This window comes from Chelonia mydas, chromosome 2 (genome assembly GCF_015237465.2).
Source record: "Chelonia mydas isolate rCheMyd1 chromosome 2, rCheMyd1.pri.v2, whole genome shotgun sequence".
Classification (NCBI taxonomy): domain Eukaryota; kingdom Metazoa; phylum Chordata; order Testudines; family Cheloniidae; genus Chelonia; species Chelonia mydas.
In genome coordinates, this window is record NC_057850.1 from 187136693 (window position 1) to 187162598 (window position 25906).

The window sequence follows — 25906 nt, forward strand, 5'->3', positions numbered from 1 at the left end:
CGGCAAAATCATCACAGGCATTAGGACTCAGCCTCTAACTCTAGGAGACACCTTCATGTACCTCATAAGGATCATCTACTGAGCCCACTTGGGTGATCTCAAACTTCTGTTTTATAGGTGGTTCTTACCTGAGTTCTGATTGGCTCAGTTCTCGCATTATGAACGCTTACGATCCACCCACATGGAAACTTACTCTCCAGCTCATGGAAAAACACTGATCTGCCCAGTAACTACCAACCCCAGGCTTCTGGACGGCTCTGGGTACTTCAAGTAAATGGCCTTGCTCTGTCTCGTTGCATGTGTACGCAGAGGAACAAACAGAAATCCATTAATTTCTCAACTGCTTCCCTCTGTCTCTTAAATAAAATATTGTAGAGCGAAAGCCACGTGGTTACATAAGCAGAAGTCTTGGATTGTTGTTAGTTCTTTTGCTTTTCTGGGAGTAGGGATGGGAGAGTTATGTAACATGGGACAAGGAGCAGAGCGTGCAAACAAAGGAGCAACACTGATGTCAAAGCAGGACACTGTGCGAAGAAGTGACAACATTCTTTAGGGTGCAGTCTCTAGTGTGGACTTCAACACCTGGGAACTGGAGAAAAAAACTGCCACTGCTGCAGCTTTCAAAGAAGACTCTATTTGGGAATATTTTCAAGAAATTCCTGTACCTCTGGGTCAAAAAGGAACATGTGCCAAATGTAAACAGTGCCACAAAGAGATGCAAGGCCTGGTTGTCAGAATAAAACAACAATGGGGAAGAAGAAGAAGAGAAAAAACCCACTTGTGAGAAGGAAATGACTTTGAAGATGATGATGTGGACATGCCTGAACGACCATGATCAGCTGGTTAGTAAACTTATTTTTGCACCATTCTTATGGACTGGCTACTGTGTCTTACAATGCTAGTAAATGATCACAAATTTATTACAACAATATATGTTTTTGGGTGGATTACCAATGAATTTCAAAATGTGTCTCTTCAAAATATAATTGGTATGTTAGTTGTTGTGGGAGTATTTATCAATTATATTTTTACTGTTACTGATAAACTTCTACAATTATTTTTTTATTGATCAATATGATCAAACATACTAGGTGAAGATTTCCTAGTTACACGTAAAGTTTTATAAACATTTATGAATTTTAACATTTAAATAAATTTTTGTCAAGTTGTTTGGTATGTTTCTAGAGATAAGAGTTTAAATAGATGTAGATAATCCTTATGATTTAGTATTTCCCCTATAAAATTGGGTTTAGAATAAATTATATCATTTAAACAGTGGTAAAACAGCTGCAGTAGAAGGAATCTTTCATTTACAATCTCACTTTTTTAAAACAGTGAACTGAGTATTACTCAATGAGTGTGAGTGACTTTCTTTTACCATTTTATTTCAGAGTCCAGCTTAGCAATAAGGGGTTTTGAATGTCCATGCACTGTCTACAACTTCAGAGTCATCTGCTGGGACCACCAGCAGTGCTGCAACTAAATATATGTCAGACAGCAAATTACCTGTACCAAAAAACCTTCTTCATCATCCAGTAAACCACTGATGAGTTTGTAATTAGAACCAGCAAATTCCAGGAAAACTCCACAGATGAAAACACTGGATATATAAACTTCTCAAATCAAGCAAAGTATTTAAGGTTGTTTCATTTAATAAAAATAAATCTTTATGCTGTTTTGTGTACTTAATTAAATTCCAGATACCATCTTAATGCAGCTTGACAAATCATAAGCAAAAAGTTAATTATCTAGTAAATAAGCAAGATATCATTTACCATTTTCTAACAAACTAAAAATGTATAATGATCAAGAATCTGAAAATATTAAGCTATATAATTGCTTAAATAAATGCATATAGTAGCTCCTAGGTAGCAAAAAGACAGAGCCTTTACACTAGATTTGGTATATTTAGTTGTAAATGAACATGGTTTAATGGTTACATTAACCAATAAGAACTCATTTTTAGAAAGGAACTGAAGTACAAATGGAAAAGTTGATTTTAGAAAAATCGCTTATTTAAATCGAGATTTTTCCATTTGGTGATTTAAATAGACTTGATTTAAATCAATCCACCCTGGCAAAATGTCATAAGGGAAGAGGAAATACTGAACAGATATACAACACCCTCAACAAAAAAAACTTTGGAACACCCCATAGTTTCCTATTTTGGCCTCTGCTCACAACAGGTAGATATGGGGTATTAAACTAACACCATTACTTCAGAGAGCAGATCCCTATATTTTGTTGTTGGAGTAGGCTCAGGGTTTAATCAGCTGTGATTTGAAATGCAGAGTTCTTCCTCAGAAATGATAGCCACTATGCCACCACCCTGGTTTTCTCCAAGTGCAAAAGCAAATGGTGAAATTGTTGACCTGTGTCTGATTATTCCAATATGACTTTCTATTTCATTTATTTACTCCCCCCGTTTCAATCTGAACCCACTCTGCCACAGCATCAAAATGGTCTTTATAAACTAACTTTAAAACCTGGAGTGCTACTGCAATACAGTCTATGCAGAAATGAGGGAAACAGGAGTACAGACATGGAAGTGAGGAAATGGATAAAAAAGAACAGAATGTACATTAAAAAGGAATACCGTTTACATCTATGACCTCTACCTTTCTCCACTGCTATGGGCAGCAACTCATTTCACAAATGTGGGTCACCTTTGACTCTTCTTTCTCTCTACACATCCAAGTTATAACTACATTTTTTGCACTGGTATATCTACATCAGTAGAGAGGCACCACTGCAAACCTCCAGTATAGATGCATTGCACTGGGGTAAAAATGACTTGTACCAGGACAGCTTACCTTGGTTTGAAAATCTGTAAAACCCGAAAGCCACAGGGAATTTTTCCCTTACCTTTAAAAAGAAGCCCACATCTACCCTTCCATATCTTAATCACACCACCTTTGTGTGATCTAGTGAAATATCCATGTTCTTGTTCAATGACTTCTAAGGTCATCTTCCATAATGTGTGTCTACAGTTCAGATGCCCTCAGAGAGGGCCTGAGTAAAGCTAGAAATAGCCATGATTATTAATACAAATTGACAGTGTAAAGTAGACTGGAATTTAAGACACACTGTTTAGTGATAGCAATTTTGTTAATGTTTCCCTACTAGAAGTTTGATAAACATTGTCAAGTAGCCATAGATACTTTTATACTTTAGTTTGGAGGAAACATTTCCAGCAGCTATGGCATTAATTACTGAGGTCTTTCACCCAGTGACCCTAAATAAGTTATTTTAATTATAAAAATGTGTTCAGTTACAGGTCTCAGAACATATATATTTAAACAAAATTTATTTACAAGTGGACAATAACGAAAGTAAACCACCACCATCATCATCCATCCCACCCTCAAGAATAGCCTCAGAAAGAGATGGGACTTGCAAAATGGCTTAAATATCAGCAAATGGGACTTGCAAAATGGCCTAAATATCAGCAAATACTGGCTCTGTCTTTGTGAACGCAGTAATTATTCTGCAACAAAGTGACACTAAAGTGCCTTCTGAAGTAGTCAACGAAACACAATCAATAGGTGATTATACTCCTTGTGTTTCTCACTGATATGACAGATATTTGCAATTTGAGCATGTGTGCCTCATTTTTCTCTGAAAACAGCTTCTTGTGGTGATAATTCTGCTTCTATCATTGCCCTCATGCAATCCTGAATTATGCAGAGCAGCATTTTATTCACATGCAATATCAGAGAGCTGGTAAAATAGTTACTGCACTCTGTTACATCCCCTTTCCTTAGTAAGGGCAGAAAGATTTCCTTTGTCCAGTTGTCTGGCCAGTTTCTAGTCATCATTGCAAATTTTCCACATGAAATCAATATCACCGTCACCAATTGCTTTTAGCAATTCTGCTAGTACATTATCTACCCCTGATCCTTTACCATGTTTCATTTTCATAATAGCACTTACCACTTTGGACCCTGAACTTCAGAAAAGCAGACTTTGACTCCCTCAGGGAACTGATGGGCAGGATCCCCTGGGAGGATAATATGAGGGGGAAAGGAGTCCAGGAGAGTTGGCTGTATTGTAAAGAAGCCTTTTTGAGGGTGCAGGAACAAACCTCCCAATGTGCAGAAAGAATAGCAAATATGGCAGGCGACCAGCTTGGCTTAACAGAGAAATCTTCGGTGAGTTTAAACACAAAAAGGAAGTTTACAAGAAGTGGAAACTTGGACAGATGACTAGGGAGGAGTATAAAAATATTGCTCGAGCATGCAGGGGAGTAATCAGGAAGGCCAAAGCACAATTGGAGTTGCAGCTAGCAAGGGATGTGAAAAGTAACAATAAAGGTTTCTACAGGTATGTTAGCAACAAGAAGGAGGTCAGGGAAAGTGTGGGACCCTTACTGAATGGGGGAGGAAACCTAGTGACAGATGATGTGGAAAAAGCTGAAGTACTCAATGCTTTTTTTTTTGCCTTGGTGTTCACAGACAAGGTCAGCTACCAGACTGCTGCACTGGTCAGCACAGTGTGGGGAGGAGGTGAGCAGCCCTTAGTGGTGAAAGAACAGGTTAAGGACTATTTAGAAAATCTGGACATGCACAAGTCCATGGGATGCAATGCATCCGAGGGTGGTCAGGGAGTTGGCTGATGTGATTGCAGAGCCATTTGACATTATCTTTGAAAACTCGTGGCAATTGGGGGAGGTCCTGGACAATTGGAAAAAGGCAAATATAATGCCCATCTTTAAAAAAGGGAAGAAGGCAAATCTGCAGAACTACAGACCAGTCAGCCTCACCTCAGTCCCCGGAAAAATCATGGAGCAGGTCCTCAAGAATCCATTTTGAAGCACTTGGAAGAGAGGAAGGTGATCAGGAAGAGTCAACATGGATTCACCAAGGGCAAGTCATGCCTGACCAACCTGATTACCTTCTATGATGAGCTAACTGGCTTTGTGGATATGAAAGCGGTGGACATGATATACCTTGACTTTAGAAAAGCTTTTGATATGGTCTCCCACAGTACTCTTGCCAGCAAGTTAAAGTAGTATGGATTGGATGAATGGACTATAAGGTGGACAGAAAGCTGGCTAGATCGTTGGGCTCAATGGGTAGTGATCAATGGCTCGATGTCTAGTTGGCAGCTGATATCAACCAGAGTGCCCCAGGGGTCGGTCCTGGGGTCGGTTTTGTTCAACATCTTCATTAATGATCTGGATGATGGGATGGATTGCACCCTCTGAAAGTTCATGGATGACACTAAGCTGGGGGGAGAGGTAGATATGCTGGAGGGTAGAGATAGGGTCCAGAGTGACCTAGACAAATTGGAGGATTGGGCCAAAAGAAATCTGATGAAGTTCAACAAGAACAAGTGCAGAATCCTGCATTTAGGATGGAAGAATCCATGCACTGCTACAGGCTGGGGACAGACTGGCTAAGCAGCAGTTCTGCAGAAAAGGATCTGGGGATTACAGTGGATGTGAAGCTGGATATGAGTCAACAGTGTGCCCTTGTTGCCAAGAAGGCTAACGGCATATTGGGCTGCATTAGGAGGAGCACTGCCAGCAGACTGAGGGAAGTGATTATTCCCCTCTATTCGGCACTGGTGAGGCCACATCTGGAGTATTGCATCTAGTTTAGGGGCCCCCACTACAGAAAGGATGTGGACAAATCCTCTAAGCTGGTTGAAATGGTTAATGTGGTGCTTCCTGACTGGCAAATTCAAACCACTTCTGTGCTCCCCTAAAAGGAAACAACAGCTTCACAAGTGTATTTAAAAGGAACATTGTTAATCTGAAAAATCACACTTCTGATTTTTGTTTTTGCCTGCTGTTATTTGTGTCCAGTAAGGTTCACAAGAATCTAGATATTTTCCAAATATAAAAGACAGCACAGTCATTGGCCTGAAGAGCTTGCATTAAAAAAAGAAAAACAAAAAACGACACATAGAGAGGGTAGGGGAAAAATACAAATAAGATAGCATCGAGACACTTTCTCATAATACAAAGTTTTAATAAAAGTTTAAAATATATAGGGTGAGATTTTCAGGGTTTAAGGGAGCTAGGCTCCTAAATCCCACTGAAATTTGGTATGATTTGAGCACCTGGCTCCCTTAGGCTTTTCTGACAACTTCAGCCGTAACTGTACAATATTATAGTTAGTCACAAGTAACAACTAAGATTACTATAACTGAAATATTAGAGAAAAAGTTATTTCTCCGTTTTTCCCCCCATGTACTTATTGTGTTTTACAACACTTAAGCCAGATCCTCCAACAGTGCAGCGGCAAATTCTACCACACTGCTGGTGAAATCTTTTGTGACTGTCAGCATGAGGATAGAACAAGAAGCAATAGACTTAATTGCAGCAGTTTAGGTTGGACATTAGGAAAAACTTCCTGGAAAGGCAAGTAAGCACTAGAATAAATTGTTTAGGAAGGCTGTGGAATCTTCGTCATTGTAGATTTTTTAAGAGCATGTTAGACAAACACCTGCCAGGGATGGTCTCGATCAGTGGTTCCCAAACTGGGGTTTGTGAAATGTTACACGGTGTTCTTGGGAAAAAATTCCCTAATGGCAGACAGAGCTGTCCCTATGGACCCCATGCAGCACGGGGCCAGCAGCCCGGAGCCCTTGGACTTCCAAGATCTAAGCAGATCAAAGCAAGCATATCTATCACACTGAGGAGATTTAAACTTCAAGACTCCTTATAAGAAATGGAAAGGGAGGTGGATATTTTTTGCTGTGTTTAAAATTAAATAGGCAGCTAGTATTGTTTTTAAATTATTATGAAGAACAAGTTTAAGCTTTGTAAATTGTGTTGTTTGCCTGGACTGCTCAAGACCTCAAAGCTTGTGTAGGAGGAACTCTTTGAGTTGGCTTCTTAAATACCTTCATGCTGTTTCACATCTGATACTCCTTGATGAAACATAGGAGCTTTGTCTTAAAACAGGCTTATTCAAAGTGATACAAGCTGCGAAAGTGAGATCTTGGAAGAGTGTTGCCATTTTCATAATGTAATAAAAAAACTGTAATGATAAATAATAAATAATAATAATACATAGTGTGTGGCAAGCATATCATAAAAACAAATTTTATATTTCCAAGATCACTACTTTTATAATTTATACTCAGGTAAAGGAGAAAATCCCTAGAAATACTCATTTTTAGGAACACTTGACATTTTAATGAAAGGGATTCACAGGTTGTTAAAGTTTGGGAACCACTGGTCTAGACAATAATTAGTCCTGTAATGAATGCAGTGGACTGGACTAGATGACCTCTCAACGTCCCTTCCAGTCCTTCAATTCTATGATTATCTACACAACAGAATTACCCTTGTTTAAGAGGGATCTACTGAAGGCCTAAATGGCTCCAGTGTCATCCTCTTCCTTGCCGGCTGGATAGAGTGAATGGCTGGAGGAAATAGGACATGGCCATGACACACTAAACTGCACCAATCATCTGCAGTGGCTTTGGCTTTTAAAGGCTGTTGGCAGTCAATATAAGTTAAAGCAGTCCTTAGGCTGCTCTAACTACAGCTGAAGACTGGCCCTACATAGCGTACACAAGATTATGCACATGCGGAGGTGAGTTCTATGCTACAAGTTGTGCTGTGGGCTCCTTAGACACATTTAAGATCTAATCCTCAAGGCTTATCTACACACAATTTTTGTACCAATTTAACTAAATTGACTTTCTACTGATCTAGTTAAATTGACACACAAACTGTGTGTAGACAAGGCCTTAGCATAATGTTTGTATTATTAAGTTTTTTTGTTCGTCTGAGTATTTCTCACAGCACCACAAAGAGAAAATGTGACTAAACTATTTTTACTATTTAAAATGTTTATTAATTATTTATTCTCTCTTTCCAATATATATAATTCTTCAAGATGCGCAAATGCATTAATCTATGTTATGAACTACACCTCTCTCTCTTATGCCTCTCTAATCTATGTGGAAAAATGGGCTTCTCACCACTACTGTTTATCTACACTAATAAATTCATCTTTTAAAAAATGAAGCCTTTTTAAAGTTAGAGCAGCATAATAAAGTATCTGAATTCAGCAGGTGTTTTGTCTGCCCTGCTGTAACTAAAAATGTCAACATATTTCTCTTTTAATATTTACAGTATTTACTTGCCCCCATCAAGGCTTTAAACAAAGTTTCAGTTCACAACAATAGTTTACCATAGTTAGAAGATCCTGAAAAATCAATTTAATGAAGATGTAGATATACCCTAAGTTATAATAATGCTGACAAGTGTTGCGATAATGTTCCAAATCTAATAAAAGGTTTTAGTATTGGTTTATCTTCAATCCCCCAAACACACACACACTTTATATCTTGTGATCATTTCTGACTGAGATTAACCTTGATCAAACATATTACAGTATATGAATTCTCAGTCATTTCTAACTGTGCCTGCTTTGTATTATCCACTATATAGATTCAGCTGATTACATGCATGCATTAGGAATCTCCTGTGACTTCAAAAGGACTGTTAACTGTATTCAGACCTAAAGCAGCTGCATATCTTGTGCTTCTTGCACATTGCCACAGTTAATGAAAAATGCCTTTGAGAATTGCACATCACTCCACTAATTTCCTCTGATCAGGGAAGTGACTTTCTGGATTGACACTTCCTTCAAGTACCGAATGAAAACAGAATGAAATATATCCTATTTCTTTTGACATTCACTTTACAGCATCACTTGTGATGCTATATCAGGCTTTATTGTATAAATCCCTTTTCACAGAGGTTATAAAATCAGTTCTAGAAAATTCACTCTGAACTGTACTCTCTTGGTCCAAAACCCAGTTTAACAAAATTATATTTGAAAAAAAGAAAGTGGTTTAGCAATTTTAAAGCTCAAGAAGGTGGTTTGTCTTATTTTTTAAATTATTTCATAGGCTTCTTGGGAGCTAAATAAATCAAAAGGGATTATTTTTTAAACTGAAGTTTCACAGGCCATTCATTGATAATATAGTTGGTGCTTTGGGATTTATTGGGAAAATCAAATTAAAGCAATTAAGTTCATTTGTTTCACTTTGATAAGAGGTTATGCAGTAATTTCCAACAAATTTTTCATATTTTTAGTATATCTAGTTAGCATATATGCAATATGATCAGCATGATAAACAGCAATAACTAAAGAGATGCCAGGAGGTTATACTTTGGTAACAGTCTACCGAATTATAAAGTGGTAGATGCCTCCACACAGATGAAGTTGCAACAGTTTTCTATTTTAGGCCCTCTCTTTAAAACATGCAAACAAAGAAATGTTGTACTGTAAATTCTGGAGCTGAGGTAAAAAAAAATTTAACCAAAGTTGAAAGTGTAGTAGATTAGTGGTCAAAAAGTCTTCTAATTTGTTTACCATCTTATTGTAAAAAGAGAAAGAAAGAGAGAACTCAAGTTACGTTTCCTGGACCTATCTGGTTGCCCCGGATAAAAAATTAGTCAATTTAACTATAAATTACTGTCTAGGCTAGGGAGTTCTACAAAAATATTACTAATGGTGCCACAATTGCTTCTGCTAAATTGGTGTCTTGTCATGTACACTAGGGCTTCAACTGGTTCACCACTGGAACTGATTGTAAAATTCCCTGGTGCACAAAAGGCTCCTGTGGCTGGACCCATAGGAATTGTATAAAGTCAAGTAAATGTGTCAACTGAGGACCACACTGATGCTCTACAAATGTTGACAATAAAAATGTTTCCCACAAATGCAGCAGAGGCCGAATGTACCCTAGTTGAATGTGCTGACAACTTCTCAGGAGGTGTGATACCTTTAGCAGCATAGCACTCCTGGACTTTGGACTTTCGCTGCCACCACCAAACATCTAACAGGGATATAATTGGGAAAGAGCCCCTTTGGAAACGTCTTTCCCCCCAAAATCCTCCCAAATCTTACACCCCCTTTCCTGGGGAAGGTTTGATAAAAATCCTCACCAATTTACATACGTAAACACAGACCCAAACCCTTGGATCTTAAGAACAATGAAGAAAGCATTCAGATTCTTAAAAAGAATTTTAATAGATGAAAAAGTAAAAAGAATCACCTCTGTAAAATCAGGATGGTAAATACCTTACAGGGTAATTAGATTCAAAACACAGAGAATCCCTCTAGGCAAAACCTTAAGTTACAAAGAGACACAAAAACAGGAATCTACATTCCATTCAGCACAGATTATTTTCTCAGCCATTTAAAGGAATCAGAATCTAACGCATATCTAGCTAGATTACTTACTAAGTTCTAAGACTCCATTCCTGTTCTATTCCGATGAAGTGAGCTGTAGCTCACGAAAGCTTATGCTCAAATAAATTTGTTAGTCTCTAAGGTGCCACAAGTCCTCCTCTTCTTTTTGCGAATACAGACTAATATGGCTGCTACTCTGAAAAGTGTTCTATTCAGTGGCTGCCAGACAATGAGTAATCTTATATACCAGTTCTGCCTCTGTTCCATACAGTAACCTTCCACCAAAGTCACCGGGAGTTGAGTATGCAGATCAATGGCAAGATGGAGGACATGGATCAGTGTTCACATTGCACCACCCATCAGTACTTGGCCTGGGCCAGGGAAGCTAATGATCCAACCAGCGGACCAAATCCTGGTGACATGCCACTTGAGGCACATTGCACATACGCTAAGAAGAATGGCGGAATTGGGCATGAGCTGCAAATACCATATTTATACACAATTCTCACCTCTTTGTGGCAGGGTTAAGAAAAATGGGGTTAAAAGAGATCTGCTATGTGATTTTTGGAAGTCTTTTAAAATGCCCTATAGTTGTCTCCGGAGGTCTGTTTTCTTTTGATTGTCCTTTTTGAAGTTTTGTCCTCTTGGCAACCTTATGCAATTCCACATGGGAGGAAACAAATATGTCAACTATATCTCATGCTGTTTCTCTAGGCTGACTTCTGTGAAGTCTTCATAATATACTCAGAGAAGACACGGGTAAGGAAAATTACAGTCAATCACTCAAGCTGTTTATTTTGCCTTTGTGAGGGCACATCCTGGAGAAATGTTTGATTTGCCATTTCTTTTCTGAAGGAACACAAAAGGTATGAGAGGCTCGCCTGAAACTTTTTTTTCATGACAAATCCATGAATCTTACTGCTGATCAGGGTAAACAAGATCCTTGGAGCAATCCTCCTCCAGAAGAGCCTCAGTGAGCACAAGCTCTGCAGCCAGTTCCCAGGCTTCTGCTGCTTGAAAGCACTCCTCAGCTGTTCCTGCTCTCAAGTCCTCATCATCTGCTGATAGGGACAGGACTCAGCACCTCTTTTCTAAAGAGCACAAAGACAAATTACTGTCAGAGGGACCCAGTAAGAAAAAGAAGCAGAGATCACCTCATTCTGCCTCAGTTAAGGATAGCAAAAGGCCCTAGGTTCCTTTAGCACCCTGGAAGACCCCAGGTCTCCATATTTGGATACTGACTAAATACCACTTTTATGCTGTCTCCAGTGCAGATACTGCAGTACCATCGCCAGGGCTCTTCATATTTGCACCAACTCTTTTGGTACTGACATCACTGGTGCAATCTAGTCCATTGCCAACTGCTCTACTGTTCAGGGTAGCAACGTGCTCAGCACCGAGATTTGCAGTATCAGGGATTCTAATAGTATGTGCCCTCCCGCAGTCATGACTTCTCTCTTCTGTAGTGCTCATTAGCACCTTAGTACTTATAATTTACCACAGAGGTTCTCAAACTTCATTGCACTGTGATGCCCTTCTTACACAGTTACTACATCCACTGCCCCGGGTGAGGGTGGAGCTTGAGCTTGAGCTTCAGCCCTGGGTCCCAGCAAGTCTAATGCTGGTCCTGGGGACCCCATTAAAATGGGGTCACAACCCACAGTTTAAGAACCTCATTTCCTTACTACTGGGTAAATCTTCTGTACCAGCAAGGGACTGCCCCAAATCATGCCTTGAGACCCCTGCCAGTTCTGTTCCACCACTGGAAAAGGAGTATTCCTTCTCCTCCAGACCATAGTGGGGACCGGCAACTCTCATATTGACCAACAGCTTACTCAGATGACCCCTATGCTTTTGATAGGGATTCCAGAGCTCAAGGTCACCATACTAGACACAGTAATTATACAGAGAGACACCTAGCTGGTGTCCCCTGTCCTGCTCCCCTATTCACTTTACTTATGATTCTCATTCCTGAACATACTGAGCAGCATGGAGTCTACAACATGCCAGAAAGCCCTCCTCCTTTGTGTCTTCAAAGGCTAGATCATCTTCCTTGGTAGAGTCTGTGAGTGTCCAAGAATATCCCCAGTGTCTTGTGTTGAACGTCCACAATTGTAAGCTTCTGATGAAGAACAGCACCACTGTATTAATCTTGTCCCAGCTGACATTTCGTCATCACCACCTGAAGAGGGTGCGGTGTCATGTACACCATCTCATCCCATTGACTAAGTCCTTCCAGGACCTCCTTCAGAGAATGGCAGGCACTTCAGAGACACCAGTCAAGGTAGCGAAGGAGAAATCACACCAACTGTTAGGTATCCTGCACTCCTCATTGACAGAGTGACTGGCTATGCCAGTGAACAAGAAACTATGAGAGACATTGCAGCTTCTGTGGCAGACACTAGCATCCATTCCAATGACTCCTAAGAAAGCAGATAGAAGGCACTAAGTACTCTGTTTAGGGTTTGAATATTTTTATACTCATCCCACATACACATTTCAATCCATGGTCACTACTGCCATAAAGCAGACAAAACCACAAAGCTCCAACACACCTAAGGAGAAAGAGCCTAAGCACCTGGAACTCTTTGGAAGGAACGGTTACTCATCTGTCAGCCCCTAGCTCAGAACACCAAACTATTATGCACATCTTGCTAAGTACAACTACCTCAGCTGGCATGAGGTTTCAGACTTTGTCAACAAGTTACCACAGGAAACTAAAGAGGTATTAAGATCCTTAATCTCTGAGGGACAATTAGTAGCACTAACCTCTCTGCAGGCTCCAAGTGACACCTCTGACGCTACAGCAAGATCAACTGCAACAGCAGCGAGTACGAGGCGGGTGTCATGGCTTCAATCTTCGGGGATCACCAGGGAAGTACTGACTGTAACAGAAGATCTCCCTTTCACAGTCTATGATCTGTTTAACAGCAAAACTAATGACACACTGAACTCATTAGAAGACTCTCAGGCCATACGTAGGTCCTTGGAAGTACACACCCAACAGTCCAGAAGGAAACAGATAAACCACCAGCCCTATTTGAGACAGACACCATCTTCTTCTTACTATCTACCATATCAAAGACTATCAGAACCACCTCAAGAAAGCTGGTTTGACAGTTCAATTGAGAGCTGCATAGAATCAGAAAGGATCTAGCCTTTCCCCAGCCCATTTGCGGACCATTTGTTTTATTTTCAGGAGACTTGGAGCAATATCACCTTGGACATCTGGGCTCTGGAAATCATCAAGGCAGGATATTCTTTACAGTCCCAGGCTCTCTATATCTCCATCCACCTTCCCCGTGGCCCTTTTCAGGGACCTCTTTCATGAGAGACTGTTACAGCAAGAGGTAAAGTCTCTTTTTACCCTCAGAGCAATAGAAGCAGGTCTTCAGAATAGAGGGAAAGGTTTTTATTCCAGTTACTCTTTAAGTACAAATACCTCTAGAAGTTCTCTTGTCATTACAATGGTGGAAAAATCCCACCATTTGTGCCATGCCCACACATTTCTGTTTCTGGTGGCTGAAAAACAGGCAGTAGCATTCCATTTTCTCTCAAACAAAAAGAGCTCTATTTGTATCTAAGCGATTAACAGGTTTCAGTGTGTGGATATGGCTCAATTGGCAGGGCTGGATCATATTTGTATTGCAAGTGATTATTTTTCAACTTCCATCATGCCAAACGGAGAAGCTTTAATAGAAAAGGAGAGCACAGAGGAGAGAATATTAAGAAAGAAGAGCAGACGTCGCAAATTTAAACTTAAGCCTCATGAATTGTGAGACTTTTGTTAATGTCCACTGGACTCTTTAGAAGCAAAAGCTAGATGATGAGGGAGAAAAATCTTTACACTTGAGTAACAAAGCAGAATTTCAGCTTGCCTATGCCATAAAAGAGTACTACCAACTGTAAAAAGGTCTGCTTAGATCCCTGCATTCTTTAATACTGAATCCCCTTTTCATCTGGGCAACCCTGTGCCCTCAGTCATTACTATTCAAACTCAAAATAAATAAAAGACCAAAATAAATTGGCATGAATATCTCTAAAGGAACACTAGATGGCAGTGAAAAGATCTAAGATACACCCTTGAATATATTTATTATCAAAAGAAATGTAATATAATCCTAGTGAACAATCAGCATTATTATTTTGACTGTCATTTTTGCCCTTGGTGATATGGCCCCTGAAATTTGCTTCAATGGGCAACAACTTGTTCATGAAATTAAATTAACTGATGCTAATTTTGACTCACCTATACAAATCTTCCCCAAATTTGAGGAGGCCAAACTTCTTTTTCAGGTGATCATTTAAAAAAAACAATCTATCTTCCTCTTATATGAAAAAGATTGTTAAATCATCTAACTTCTATAAATTCATATTAAATCCAAGATTTAATGGATGTTCTGAGTATAGTACATGCACCCTATATACATTACACACACACACACACACACACACACACTTGTTTCGGCTTTATTTTAACTGAATCACCCAATGTTATAAAATAGTAATTTAAAAACAGTCATAATTATTATTATTATTATTATTATTAAACCTTTATATTGCACTTGCATCTAGAAGACTCAACCATGCGATGTATAAATACATAGTAAGTGACAGTCACTCTTTCAATGTTACAACCTTGCATAAAATCTCCATATAAAGTGATTGTTTTTCTTTTACCTGTGTTCAATTTTCTCGAGTTTTAATGTTACCCACAGGCGGCTTGGTCTCTGTTCTTTCCTTATCCTCAGCCTCACAGTTACTATTTGTCTCCATAATCAAAAATTGGGGGGTGGGGGGGGATTTCTTCCCTACTCCTAGCTAGCGGTGCCTTGTAACTTTGCTATGGCTCTGATCTGCATCATTAAAGTTAATGACAGCCTTGCCACTGCCTTCTGTGAGCACAGGATCTAGCCGTATGTACTAACTCAAGAATTAAAAATGAAAAACACAAGCTAGTAGGTCTCATACACACAAAGAACCCTAAATACCACATTTTATTTTTATCCATTTTAAAGTAAAGAAAATCTATTTTTGCCTTTTCAAGTAGAAATGTCATATACATTAGCACATTTCTTATATCCTTGACAGGAGTTTTATTTCTACTTTACTGGCATTTGAAATAAAGGGGAAAATATTCTTCTCATAAAACATTATTTTTGAGGTATTTCAGTTATCAAGATATCCCAAAGGATTTCACAACACTCATGGTTTGCCAGTGGTATTCAACAACATTTCAGTTTGAAAATATTAGTATCAGTAAGACATATTTTCTATTGCCCATAATTGTCCACTGGGGTGGAAAACCAACAACCCTGAACACCAGTGGTCGAGCTTTCCAGCATAGGGTATGAAAATTTAAATATTTTGTTTTGTTCCATACAAAAAGCATCTGAAAACATGCACATTTTATGTTTTAAAACAGGACTTTGGAGTTTGATTTCTTATGAAAATGACATTTGCAGCTGAATTACAAGTAACTCATAAATAGAAACAATATGTTAATTGAAATCACCAGTGGCTTTGATTAACCTTCCTTAACATTCAGAATTAGTAATGTTGTAGAATTATTTTACATATGTATGTCACTGAACCATATAATTGTACAATTTCCATAAACTGCATTTTTCTACTTACCTGCCTAAATTTTAAAACTTTCATTACATTTGCAAGCATAGATGTTTCTTGACTCAGATACCTGCTATACTAAGAGCCAAACCTTTAACTTCCTAAAAATTGTTTCTTCACTAAGTATGAACAGTGGAAACACATAACTGCTACTTTTAGATCATTTTCCATATTTAACTTGTCAAATCCAAATCAAACTAAGCTTAATACAAATAAGAATGAGGTACAAATTTAACCAGCAAACTGCAGAGATATATAATTCTTTCCTACTTTTAAGTCAGAAAATTGACAAATTAGTCATTTTCAGATATTTAAACCCAGCCCCAAACCATTTTTATGTCATTTAAACAAATAAACAAGAAACATACAACCTGAATGTCACAGGGTGGCACTGAAGCTTTAGAGGAAAGAGACGTCTGTAACTGGTCAGCTGACCTCCAGCTGGGCTCCAGAAGGCTCCTGGGCAGTCACAAGAGTATTAGAGAAAGCAGACATGGAGCTCTCTCTGCCTACTCTTACTGATAGCCAGAAGCTAGGAGGCCTTGGAACTGGAAGCAGGAGAAATTCCCTAGGAGTGGCTGCCAGAATCCCCTGGTAGGGAAGGCAGTAGGAACCTCCTGGGGAAAAAGCTCAATTAACAGAGCATGGGAGAATCCTGCAATAGGCCCTAAAGCAGGAGGAGTTGAGAGAGGCAAAGGGGAAAATCCCCTGGGACCTATAGCCTCGGATGGGCTCAAGAACTGTGTGTGTTGGGGGAGGGGGGGCGGGGGTTGCCTACGTTTGAGAAATGAAACTACCAGAAAAAGAAACTATGGGGTGGCAGTAGGTCCTTCATAGAAGGGGGAAAGCCAGAGCCTTGCATTGTGAGAATATGTACACTGACCTCCCACCCCCCCATGTCACAGAAAACAATGGGATCAGCAAGAAAAGCAAATGCTACGATACCAATGCTGGGGGAAGAAATTGTAAAAGGATGGTGCTCCCCAATTCCCTCCAGAAATGGTCACAATGATTCTCAATTATGATGGAGCAGGTAGAGCAATAATACAGAAAGAACTTGTACTGATATTGAGTGGAAGAAGCTGGTACAATTCCATAATTATACGCAACAAGTGTTGTTCTTGTATCTGAAAAGCGACAGTGGCAACTTGTTAATACACATTTACAGCTGAAAAACTTGGCTTCTACTTAGGCTATGTCTTCTCTACCACGGAAAGTCAACCTAAGTTACGCTACTCCAGCTATGTGAATAATGTAGCTGGAGTCGACATAGCTTAGGTTGACTTACTGCAGTGTCTGCACAGTGCTGGATCGATGGGAGACGCTCTCCCATTGACTTACCTTATTTCTCTCGTTCCCGGTGGAGTACTGGAGTCGACCAGAGAGTGCTCTCCCATCGACTTAGCAGGTCTACACTCGACACGCTAAATCGACCCCCGGTGCATCCATCATAGCAGCGTCGATCCCGCAGTAGTGTAGACATAGTCTATATATAGGGCTTTATTCACCTCTGTGTTACTCCAGTTTTGCACTGGTGTAATACCATTAACATCAATGGAATTACACAGGTGTAAAACTGAAGTAGTGTTGAATAAGGCCTACTATGGTTCTCAGTTTTTTCTGTTTCTTTCCTTTGTACATTTGATAGAAAGGAGAGGTTACTCACTTTCTGCAGTAACTGGAATTCTTCAAAATGAGAGCCCCTATGAGTGCTCCACTTCATGTATACATGTGTCCCATGTGCCTGTGACTGGAGATTTTCAGTAGCAGTGCCCGTTTGGCCTGTGCACATGCTCCAGACATCCTGGTGCCTCATCCTGATGATATATAGAGTTGCACAGGCAATCCACCCTCACTTCCTTCTCTACTGCGAAGTCTTGTGAGATAAAACTGTGAAGCAGAGGGGAAGGAAGACAGATACTAGAGCACCCATAGGGACACACGGCTTGACATACTCTAGTTACTCCACAAGGTGAGTAACCTCTTTTTCTTCTTCAAAGAGTGTCCATTTGGCTGGTCCACTTCAGATGACTCCCAAGCAATAATCCAAGAAGAAGGAGGGAGCTTCAGGGTCAGATCTAACACTGAAGACTGAACTGTATTGCCAACCGCGGCACCTAACCTGGAAGCACGAACCACGGCATAGTGTTTGGAAAAGTATATTGACACCCAGGTTGTAGCTCTGCAAATTTTAAAAACTGGAACATTTTTCAATAATGCCACAGAACTAGACTAGGACCTAGTAGAATGGGCTAGTACTCTTAAAAGGGATTGAATGTAGGCAGCCTCATAACAAGAGATAATACACCCTAAGATCCATCTTGAGAGTCTTTGAGTAGAGATGCGGATCCTTAGGATATGTCCACAAATGAAACAAAGTCTGGGAGACTTTTCTAAATGGTTTGGTTCAAAGACTGATATCCAAGATATGGAAGGCAGCTTCCTCCCTGTTCTGGTGTGGCTTTGGGAGAAAAAAAAACAGAAGATGAATAACCTGGTTATAATACATAGTATAAAATTCAGAAGATACTTTAGGTAGAAATTTAGGGTGTGGTTGTAATGAAACTTTTCCCTTGAAAAATACTGTAAAGGGAGGATCTACCATTAAAGTCACCATTTCTCTGACTCTTCAGGCAGAGATGATGGCCACCAAGAAAGCCATCTTCATAGAGAAGTGCAGTAAAGAACAGATTCAAAAAGAGGCTTCATAAAGCAGTTAAAGATTAGGCTTAAAACCCATACAGGGGCAGGCTGTCTAATCTATGAGAACAGAACCATCAACCCCTTGATGAATCTTGTTGTCATTGGTTGGCAAATACTGAGAATCCCTCTACAGATGAATGAAAAACTGTGATAACCACCAAGTGTAAACCTTGATAGAACTCACAGAAAAACCCGACTTTTTAAAAAAAAATTCTAGCAGGTAATTGAAAACAGTGGAAAGAGAAGAGTGAACAAGCAAAAACTGTTACCATTTACGCTAATGGTGAATTCTCTTCCATTTTTGAAGGAAAGCATTTTATGTAGATACTGTTCTGCTGTTTAACAATGCCTGTTGTACTTACGCCAAACAGGAAGTTTCTATTCTTGAGACACATCAAAGAGCCAACCCTTTAGTCAAAGAATTCCCAGGTTGGGATGAAGAGTTTGAGTGGAGTCCTGAGACAGCATATGGGGAATGGAAGGAATTCTCAACACTGGACAGAAAGCAAGGCAGAACAGATAAGGGTACCAGACCTGTCACAGCCAGCTTGGTACAACTAAAATGATTCTGACTTTGTCTTGTTTTATCTTGTTCAACACTCTCAGGGTCAATGGTGTCAGAGGGTATGCACAGAGAAAGCCCTTCATCAGAGAGGCCAGTCCTCCATCTCCGTCCTAGAGAGAATGAGGAGAGGCCAGTCCTCCATCTCGTCCTCTTCTAGCTTTAGCCCACCTATAGGGGTCAGCTCTTTGAGTCCTCCTTCTCCATTCCAGTCTGTCTTGAAGTAGTTCCTTAGAAACTCTGCAGCTAATCAAATCCTTTTGTATGACATCCATCTCTCTAGTTTTGGGTCTTCCAACCCTTCTCTTACCCTCCACTTCCAACTTTAACATCCTGTTTCCTATATATTCTTCTGATCTTATTTTCACATCCCCAAACAATCTAAGCCTGGATCCCCCTGTCTTTTCTATAATTGGAACCACCTTCACCCTTCCCCTAATTCACTTGTTCTGAACATGGTCCATCTTAACATCTTCATTCCTATTGTATTCAAGATCTGCTCCTGTCTCTTTCTCAGTGCCCAGCATTCAGAGCCATACAAAAGTAAAGGCCTAATTACTATCTTGTAGATCTTACTTTTCAATTTAATAGGCATTCTCCTACAGCAGATCACTCTGCTCACTTCTCTCCATTTAGCCCATGCCTTTCCTGTTCTGCTTATATGTTCATCACTGAGCTCACTATCATCCTGCACTATCGAACCTAGGTATTTGAACGTCTGTACCTTTAGTAGTAGCTGGCCCTTCAGACTTACAATCTGCTTGTATTCCTGCAAAGGACCATCAAATCTACAGACCATATACTTAGTTTTATTTCATACCATTTCTTTCATGTATACCCCTCTCTCTCTCTCTCTAAATCTTCTTCCATTTTCTCTTTGCTCTCCCCCACAAGCGCTACATGACATGCAAAAAACATACACCAGGATGCCACTTTCTGGATGTCTTCTGTGAGTGCATCAAGAATCCACGTGAACAAAAAGGGCTTTAGTGCCAAGCCTTGGTGTGCTCCAACTCCTACTAGAAACTGTTCCATTTCTCCACATGGCCTCCTAACTGTGGTAACAGCACCCAGTACACGTCCAGGATGAGTCTGATGTAGTCTTCAAATATCAGTTTCATTCTCATACACTACCCAATGACTTCTCTCAGAAAATGGTTATATGCCTTCTCAAAATCGATAAATACTATGTGCAGGGCTTTCCTCTTTTCTCTATTTTTTTTTCACAAGCAATCAATGCAAAGATAGGCAAGTCAACAATGGATGCTAACACAAATATAAACTGACGGTCACTGACCTTTACTTCTCTCTATAGTTTTATTCATTACTTTCTCCCAAATCTTCAGTATGTTGGTCATGAGTTTAATGCTGTGGTAATTACCATAGTCTTGTATGACTCCTTTTCTCTTAAATATTGGTACTAATGTGCTTTTTCTCAAGGCATCAGTTATCTTCCCAGACCTCATGATGAAATTAAATAGTTGTGTCAATATATTAAGCCAAGCACCTCCATACCTCTGCTGGTATGCCATAGAGGCTGAGAGTTTTCTAATTGTTCATATTACTCAATACTTCTGCAACAACTTATTCTAAGACAGGTGCTACCAGACCCACGTTTGGTTTTATTCAGACGGCATGGTTCTTCTGGATTATCTTCGTTCACAAACCTTTCAAAGTAATTTCTCCACTGTTCCTTAATCTGAAGGACCCAGTCTTCCTCTCAAAAATAACTGGTGACAACGTGGTCCACTTCTGGAAACCCCCAGGTCAGAGATCATCAACTGTGGTGTTTTGTATGCCTGGAAGGTAAGAGGTTGAAATGAGGATGTGACTGGCTACATACCAGTTCCATAGATTCATTTCTTTGGCTCAAAGAGAGAGAGATCTCACCCCACCCAACAACTGATGTATAATAAGCAAGCTACGTTGTCTGTCATGACTTCGATGGATTTGACCCTGCTTAACTAAAGGAAGTGGATGTAGCCATTCCTAACTGCTCTCAGTTCCAGGAGGTTGATGTGCATAAAGCACTCTTGTACAGAACATTTGCCCTGAATGGTGTGTCCCACTACATGCACTCCCCATCCCAGGCGGGATATAGCCAATTTGTAGTAATGGTAGGGGGAGGTTGGGTGAAAGGGACTCCTGCACAGACTCTGTAAGGGTCTTTCTACCAATTCTAGTACTCAGCAAGGGACAGACACTGCCTTGTCTAGACTGTCCTTGTTTGGGATATAAACTATTCTGAGCCATCCTTAGAAGCAGCAAAGATGTAACCTGGCATGTTATCTTACAAAAGTACAAGGTGCCAGATGTCCTAGCAGTTGAAGACAACTTTTTCCCCAACATCTGGGGGCTTATTTGAACCGTGGAAATGAGGTCTGTTAGAGTCATAAATCTGTCCACAGGAAGGTAAGCTCTGGCTGTTATAGCACCCAGAGGGGCTCCTATGAAGTCTATCTGTCAATGATTACTCCATGTCAACGTAGGTTGGTGGCTACCACTGGCATAATCTTTGAGGCATGATCCTCTGGGCAGAGGAGAGGCTGAAGGGAAGCAATCAATGCTAGAAGTGATTCTGGCTGACTGTAAAATGAAGAAACCTCTGGTGTGTGGGTGAATTGAGACATGAAAATACATGTCCTGAAGATAGAGGGCTGCAAACCAATCCACAGATGCCAATGATGAAATTATAGCTGCTAGAGTCACATCCTGAATTTCCATGATTTCACAAAGGTGTTTAGGATTCTGAGATCTAATATCGGTTCCCATCCCACATCCTTTTTGGGGACCAGAAAATACTTGGAATGGAATCCCTTCCCCCGGGCTAGACTGGAACTGTTTCTATGGCCCCCCATACATACAAGAGAGATGACTTTCTGTCTCAGCAAGTGTTCATGAGGTGTATCCCTGAAAAAAGTGGGGAGGAGGGATGGAGGTAAAGAAATGGAGTAATCCGATGTTATGCCTCCAAAACCCATTTATCAGATGTAATCAGATCCCATGCAGGCTGAAAATGGGGGAGAGAGAGAGAGAGTCCAAAGGGAGAGAAGTGGGTGCAATGGTGCAGATGAAGCTTCCTGCAGAAGGGATGCTCCAGACCCTGAACCAAATTGTCAAAGTTGACATTTGGACAAAGAGGATGGATGGATGGATGATAGCAGTTGCCACAGGCAGTCTGTTCTTGTGATATCTCGGCCTCTTTTAGGAGGTCAGAAGGCCTGTGGTAATTGGAGAACTGAACCAGGTGGGATCTCTACACCATTTGTGACTTGCTAAATTTTCTTTTGTTTGCAGGCATGTATATGTCAAGGGACTGAGTGCAGCCCTGGAATCTTTCAAGGTATGGAGAAATTTGTCCACGGACTAAGAGAAGAGAGTAAATTCATAGAAAAGAAGGTATTTTATGGCATTTTAAACCTCCATAGGAAGGCCAAACAGCTGTAGCCAAGAAGCTTTATGCAGTACAGATGGAGTACAGCAGTACAGACAGAAGGAGGACACAGTGTTGGCTGCATCGTGGGAGGCTTACAATAAAGTTCTTGCTAAGAGCTGACCCGCAGTTAAGATGGCCTTGAACTGCTCACAATGTTCCACAGAAAGCTGTTCAATTGTTGAATTTATCATAATTGTGTTGTTATACTTTGCAATTAGGGCTTGGTTATTGTGATCCAAAATTGCAGGGTCGCTGAAGAGTAGCTCTTATGACCAAATAGGTTCAGTCACTTTTGGTCTTTAGTGGAAGGTGTAGACTACATATGATGTCTGCCATGCTCATTGACAGCCTCCAAAACTAAAGAATTTGATGGAGGGTGGGAGAACAAAAAATACAGATTTTTTACCAGGACATACTACTTCTTATCAGCCTGTTTGCAAGTAGACGGTGTAGTGAAATGAGTTTGCCATATGTTCTTGAAAGAATCCAATCAGGCTTCATTCACTGGCAGTCACTCAAACAGAGTCTGTAGAATGTCCAAAAGTTTATGTTGAAATCCTGGACGTCCTCTACCAGAATTTGTAATGAATCAGCAATATATTTCATCAGCTCCTGAAACTGCTTGAAATCATCAGTTATAGAAGATGGGGGAGGCATTACAGTCTTATCTCATGACAATGATGAAACGTTAGTTTGTGTTGTCACCTCCTTATCTACTTTACTCTCGTGTTCCTCAACAAACTCCTACTGAGGTTGGAGCTGTTGAGGAGGAAGTGATGGAGCAGGACAGTATCTCCCTGAATGATCTCCTCAGGAGGAGATAGGGGGTCTTGAGAACTGCTGGCAACAGGCAGCCCATGGATGCCACTATGACCACTGAGGTGGACCACAAGGCACAGAAGGGAACATCCAGGATTGGTCATGTCAGTAAGGGACACAGTTGTTTCTCCCTTGGAATTTCCCTACAATATAGGCAATTAAAGGATTATTATTACCATTGTACTTATGGATCCACCTCTGGCTTTCTTTATACACCCATGTTTTTAAAGGGCTAATACCTTGGTAATTTAAAAATCACATGGAGCTGAAATTTAGCACAAAATCTGTAAGGATTCATTTTTTTTCAACAGCAAATGAAGAAAAAACATTTTGATGATGATGTCACTATGCATCAAGCCATCTCAAACTGTTTTACCTAGAGGTTGACAGGACCCAACATCTCTTTGATTGGGGTATCCAGAAAGTGCAATAGGATGTAGTCAAGATCCTGCTGATAACCCCATATACTCATCAATCTTGGTTCTCCAGCATACTAGAACCAATACTGGAAACCACAAGTCCAAGTTCAAAGTCTACCATCTAACGACTCAGAATCGAGTTGTGATTCTTCACCTACATCCAAAGTCTCTCAGGTTTACAGTTTTGCTTCTGGATTGTTGAGGGCACTGGATCTGCAGTGTTCTGCAGAAGTTCAAAGCCTTTACTGTAAACTAAGGAGGCCTCTGATAAGGAAGATCTGCTGCATGAAATGGAAGTGACTCCATCTGGAAAACTCAGAAAGGAGTAAATCCAAGATGGTTCTCAATCCCTTTGATTATCTGCAGCACTTAAAACAGTTAAAAGGTTAATTTTTGAGCCTTATTAACTAGCTAACATTACTGCTTTTCAACTCTGGTCAATGGATTTTCAGTTTGTTTCCCCTAGAAAGTTTCCCATAAACTTGGAAGGTCAGGCTTCATACTTATAGATGTCATACTATTAATTATTACTAATATGGCTAATCCAATCCACAAATCCCTGGAGTTTTTGTGATCCAGAGATAAGATCAAACATGGGTCCATCTTCCACACAAAAGCTGCCTAAATGGATTCCTAACATTTGTCTACTTCAGCCTGGCAGATGTTCACCTGTCTGTAGAGATTAGGGCACATTTCTTTAGGTCTAAGGTAGACTTCACAGCATGGCTTCACAGCATCTTCATTAATGAATTATTCAAGGATGCTACTTAGAGTTGTATACACACCTTTATGCAACCATAATTCCTACATTTGGCTCCTTCTTTGGGTGGGGGAGTAGTACTGCAATCAGTTTTCAACTAACACTCTTCACACCTCCTAGACTAGTGATCAACAGTGGAAATCCATATGGGCAATTTTCAAAGAAAGACAAATGTTACCTAACATAGTAACTACAGTTCTTCAAGATGATTGTTCCTATGAATCCACAAACCCCACCCACTTACCAAACTTCTTCAGAGTCACTTCTCAGGTATTACCACATTAATGTAAGAAACAAGAGGGAGTTTGGGTCCAGTCCCCTTTTGTATTTGTGGGTTTCTGCACAAAAGGAGAAGATGGCTATGCACTTGGACCCAATGGGCATTTGCAGGCTAGAAATTTCCAGGCTTTCACACCCAGGGCACATTTCCCCAAAGAGTGTGGATATGTGATATGGGCACTCCACCTTGGATGTAGCTGTGACACTCGGAATACCTTTCTGAGACCTGAAGAAGAGCTCTGTGTAAGCTCAAAAGCTTGTCTCTTTCATCAACAGAAATTGGTTAAATAAAAGATATTACCTCACCCATCTTGCCCAGAGAACTACAGTTATTATGGTACGTAACTGTTTTAAAGATGTGTTAGGGAATGGCTGACTTTATCCTGCTTGAAGGTATTTACTTTTACTCATTTGTTTGAAAAGTGCACTTGCAGCACTCATTCAGCATCTATCCACAAGTGAAAGAAAAGAAAGACTTTCAATAATTCTGCTGCTGACTGCTAGTTCAAATCATGTTGCCATGGAAGCAGATGTTGGATTGATGAAAATGGGTCAGCTGCTTTAAAATCACTGTTTCAACACTTTGGAAAGTTGGATATTTTAATTCCTTTACTCTGATTTTGCTGATACCATGTTTGTTCCCATAGAAACAGCAGAAAGCGGCATAGTTAGTGGTTTTTAATGTAAAACACTCTTTTTCTTTTCCTAAATATATAAGGGTTTGGTACAGAATGCTTACAATGGTGTCATGCAACTCTGCCTTTAGTATTGAATACTGTCAGATGTTACTATATAAACAAATGAGTTCAATTTCAAGAATATTTGTTATTCTACTAAAATAAAAACACCTTTTGGGAAAAAAAGAAAGATGTTTTTTCTGGTTGCTTGGCTCTAGCCAAAAAGTACAATTTCTTTAGTTTTTAATCAAATTTGATTTTATCAAAGAAAGGTAGAACTGTTTAGCCAGATTCTCATTTATAACATATACAAAAACTTTGTTTAGTGACAGTTAAGGTTAAGTCAGGACAACTCAAAATCTGAAAAGCATAGAAATAACAAATTAAGGGAGAAGTCTCTTGCACTCCTTTCATATTGCCCACCGCAGTGGTAATAACACTCCAAATGCCATTAGGC

General features: G+C 40.0%; 1 protein-coding gene across 5 annotated transcripts in view; it reads right to left on the bottom strand.

The window, feature by feature from the left end:
* ANO10 (anoctamin 10) overlaps window positions 1-25906 on the bottom strand; it is a 237346-nt gene that overhangs the window by 143953 nt on the left and 67487 nt on the right. Inside the window, exon 12 of one of the 5 annotated variants that reach the window (XM_037890360.2) lies at window positions 10284-11257. The exons of 3 other annotated variants lie outside the window; for them this stretch is intronic. In XM_037890360.2, coding sequence (XP_037746288.1) covers window positions 11210-11257 — 48 coding nt within the window. In that variant the 3' untranslated portion in view covers window positions 10284-11209. Of the gene's footprint in view, window positions 1-10283; window positions 11258-20738; window positions 20859-25906 lie in introns of those variants that run through there. One more of the 5 variants, XM_043540869.1, reaches the window with a different exon arrangement.